The 4,465-nt window shown below is 41.0% G+C and overlaps 1 protein-coding gene across 1 annotated transcript; it reads left to right on the forward strand.

Moving 5' to 3' along the window:
- The first annotated feature begins 210 nt into the window (after positions 1 to 210).
- On the forward strand, positions 211 to 2,166 carry LOC103337316 (cyclin-dependent kinase-like protein). Its single transcript, XM_089042095.1, is given in 3 exon segments — positions 211 to 440; positions 580 to 654; positions 656 to 2,166. Coding segments are annotated over 3 exon segments (1,479 nt in total). The 5' UTR covers positions 211 to 344; the 3' UTR covers positions 1,964 to 2,166.
- Positions 2,167 to 4,465: the final 2,299 nt, after the last annotated feature.

Genomic DNA, 4,465 nt, shown 5'->3' on the forward strand with positions numbered 1-4,465 from the left:
CCCTGCATTATCTAAATAAGCTCTAACCCATCAAATCAAACTAATTATTATCTTATCGTTTTGGATGCAAGCAACAAGCTTAAGCTTCATTTGACAGCGCGTGGGAACCAGTTTGCCTCCACGGTGATCCATAACCATGATTACTACACGACAAAAAATCAAACATAAGAAAATGAAAAAAAAAAACAAAAACAGACTGAAACACAGAGCGCAAGCAAAAACAGAGCACGAGCAAAGCAAGCACAACCCAAAACTCAGGAAGATAATAATGAGAAAAATTATAAAAAAACCCACGTATATAGATATATGGCCATGACATCCGCTCAACTGAACCGACCCAAACAATGCCACAACAAAACAACACACGAAAATCAAACATGGCTCCTCCTCCTTCCTCCAAGTCCCCTCCTCCTCCTCCTCCACCAACCCATTTCACCCCTGTAAGTGTTGATGCGTTTGTTTCTCGAGAAAATGATAGAAAAGAAAAGAAAATTTCCATCTTTCATATGCCTAACTAAAGATACCCATTAGTTAGTTGTTTTATTAATGGTTTGTTTTATTTTTGTTTGTTGGTTGCAGATTCAAGAATGTGATAAAGAAGGGCAAGAAGATGGGGATTGTACGGACATAGGAGTGAATACTACCACTCCAAAGCATCCACCACCCAACGCCGCCTCCTCATCACAAAAACGGCAGACGCCAAAACACAAAGCGCTCCGACTCTGCAGATTCAGTCACAGCGGAAGAAGCGGACGACGGGTCGGTTTCCTGCAACAAGTGTCGTCCAAACGCCAGGGAGAAGATCTCCGTCGTTCCTCTGGACAACAATGGGATTCACAACAGAAACGCCTCGTCGTACATGCCGAGCCCAAACGGCATTCTCAAGTCGATTTTGTCGTCATTTACTCGGAAGAGCCCGAGAACGCCGATGGGGGCCTACACGACGGCGAGAGAGGAGCAGTGGAAGATAGCGGTGGCGGAGCTCTCGCACAAGCTGGTTCACGCTACGAGGAAGAGAGACGAGGCTCAATTGGAAGCCTCGAGGCTCAAATACTCCATGGCCGAGCTCGAGAAGAAGCTGAACAAGCTCGAAATCTACTGCCACAATTTGAAATCTGGGCTTGACGAATGTAGCGGCAGCAACAACTCGTCGCCGTACCAATTGGGCAAGTCCCAAATCAATCGACGGCGTAGTTTTGGTGGATTCAGCTCAAACGACGTCGTCGAGAAAGTGGTGTTGGAGAATTTCTTGGTTTCGGTCTCGGAGGCCCGGAATTCTATCAGGGGTTTGAGCAGGTCGCTTACTCTGCAGCTCCGGCACATGGGTTTCGGCAAAGTGTATGAGAAAATCTCTGGTCTTCTTCAACCTTACGACGTGAAGCTCTCGTGTTCGAAAAACCCAAGAAGCTTGCTTTTTTACCTGGAGGCTCTGCTGAACAGAGCCTTCTTCGACGAGTTTGAGTCAGCTGGGTTTCAGAAGAACTCGTCCAGCCAAATCCTGAACCCAATGGAGAGGTGCGAGGCGAACTACACGTCGTTTAATGTGCTAAAGGGCTTGACTTGGGATGAGGTTTTGATCAAGGGGACGAAGCATTTCAGCGAGGAGTTTAGTGGGTTTTGCGACAGGAAAATGAGTGAGATTGTGGCTATGTTGGCCTGGAACAGGGCTTGGCCTGAGCCATTGTTGCAGGCTTTCTTTGGGGCTTCAAAGAGCGTCTGGTTGGTGCACCTTTTGGCCAACTCGATTCACCCGAGCTTGCCCATCTACCGGGTCGATAAAGGGGTCGGGTTCGACCCGGTTTACATGGAGGACATGGGCGGAGACAAGGCCGGGAAGCTGGTGCCGTCTGTGGTTAGGATCATGGTGGCGCCTGGGTTCTATGTGTATGGGAGTGTGGTCAAGTGCAAGGTGCTCTGCGGGTACAACAGCAGCAACAAGGATTTGGTCCAGTCTCCATCTTAATTATAGTTTAATTAATCAAACTTTTTGAATTTTGATTAGATTGTTATACTTAATTTGCTGCTGTTTTGATCTGATTATGTGGTAATGATGGTTGTGTTACTTGTTAATGTTATGCGGTGTAATTTGGTGCTTGCATGGGATGTTAATTTTTTACATTTTGGGATCAAATGAAACTGGAAACTGGAAAGTGGCAATTTTTTTTTAACCAAAATTTTGTTCTGTTTGTTTGGTCCCTTCTGATCTTATACTACTAATTATAAAACAACCACTAAAACTGTCTTCATCCAACGGTCCTATTTTATGAAAAGTGGATAGAATCATAAGAGTTACTCAAAATATATAGGCTAACAAAGATTAAAGATGCTTCTCTTGTGAATCATTTTTGGATATTCTAAATCCGACCTGTGCTATATTTTAGTAGATATATGCTGAAACGAATTGCTCACGCTGGGGAGCCGACGAGTGAATGTTGATGCACGTCAACGAGTGAGGCCAACGAGTGAATATTGATGCATGTGAAGTTCATAATGCATTAACTGTTCAATTTTGCCTACGTGTATTTTAGCGTATCATGTTGTGCAATAATGAAGGGAAGCTAGTCTTCTGAGTATTGCAAGCACAGTACCCTATGGCAGAAGCTGAAAAGCACAAGTCGTTGTTGAGCCAAAGATTTTTGACAAGGAAATAGTGTATTCATATTCATATGTAAGGAAATCTAGTCACTCCTTGGGATCAACTTCAAGCATGCCTGCAATTTCATTTTGGATTTTCTTTCACTGTCCTAGTATAAAATACACGGGTCAAACTTTCACGGTATACAATGTTCTTGAGGAGTGAGAGAGACGTTTTGATGTTTCTTTCTTTCTTGTTCTTTTGCTTTGTAGGGCTGATGGGGAGATAAAATTATCATTGGAAAAAAAGAAAATGTACTGGGCTTGGAGTTTGGTTGGCAAAAAGGCTAGTGTGTGTGGCATATATGAACTTTTCACGTGAATTTTCATATTAATCAATATAATCATTTTATTAAATTTAAGGGAAATTATTTGTCAAATAAATACTGTGAACTAATATAAAAGTTCACATTTATGACCCGTATATTATACCCTCACCATAAAACAACTCCTCTATCAAAACCCTAAAACCATTCCCTTAAGCTTTTTATGTTACGCAACTGTTATTGACACATCAAAAGCGTCACTATGCATCTATTCCGTAATTTTTACAAAAGAAGCTTTGTTCATGCAAATTATTCTGATATTTAAAATATACGGAAAAAAAGAAAAAGATTTAAAGGTATGACGCGATGCCACTAAAATTTATCAGCTAATGATTTCTCCAGGAAGATTGTTCTCCACCAAGCTGAGATAGAGCGGAAAGGCACACATGATTTCTTGTGTTTCTTTGCCCCACTGTGCAGTTGTCCCTCTGAGACCATACAACACCGCCTCTTTACAGGCTGGAGATCTACAAGAATTTGGATTTCTCTGAATCACCCCATCATAACATTTCTCAGTTCCTCTGAGATTGGTTTTATCTGAAAATTTTGAAACATTAAGGCCGTTGGTAAATGCCAGAAGTGGCTCCAGCAGAGAGTGCCGTATTCACGTCTCTGCAATCTCATGAATGGCAATTGCTGATAAAAAAAAAGTATCTGCAATCTCATGAAGGACAATTGTTGATAATAAATAAAAAGCATATGTAATCTCATGAACGACCGTTGTTCATTAAAAACTCCCAGATGCCAACTTCTTGGGGTGGGGTGCGATGCCAACTTGCGGATGGGCCAAGTGGTGGTTGATGGGGCTGAACTGTGGGGTCTTGTATATATATATATGGCCTGGAGATCAGACAAGTGCCTCCGGGACACTCTGAGCTGCCACCAATGCCATTTCTTCAATTTGAGAACTAGGGCCAATACTGGCACCTCCGAACTTATGGTACCTTTGTGATGTCGCTCTCTTAGCTTTCCGTTATGCATATCATTTTTTTAAGAGAATTTTTTTATTTTAAAAAAAAATTTGTGGAAAACAAATAGGATTAGGGATAGGCTTATAAGCGTGGTGAAGATTAAAAAAAACATTTGGGAACTAAACAAAGTAAATAAGGGATCCAAATCTAACTTCTAAAAAATAAGTGAGTAAGGCCAGTTATTTTTAACACGTGTTAAAAAAGTATAAGTGAAATGAGTGGATAATTAGAGTAAATGTGGGCCAAACAAAAAGTGAGATTGTATACAATGGGTAAGGATTTTACGTTAAGAATTGGTTAAGGACCTTTTTTTTTTTTTTGGTCGAAAGATGAAATTCATTCCAAGACCTCACCCAAAACGGGAAAGGCACAGAAACAACAAATAAAGCAACCTAGTAAGGAAACACAAAGAAACTAACTAATCAACAATATCATATAAACATGAACAAACAAACTGTCCAAGATAATGATATCATCATATAAACAAAAATAAAAATGACAGAGCTAACTGGATTAAAAACATCAAAACAACCC

Source organism: Prunus mume, linkage group LG7 (assembly GCF_029339155.1).
Source record: "Prunus mume cultivar Tortuosa linkage group LG7, ASM2933915v1, whole genome shotgun sequence".
Taxonomy (NCBI): domain Eukaryota; kingdom Viridiplantae; phylum Streptophyta; class Magnoliopsida; order Rosales; family Rosaceae; genus Prunus; species Prunus mume.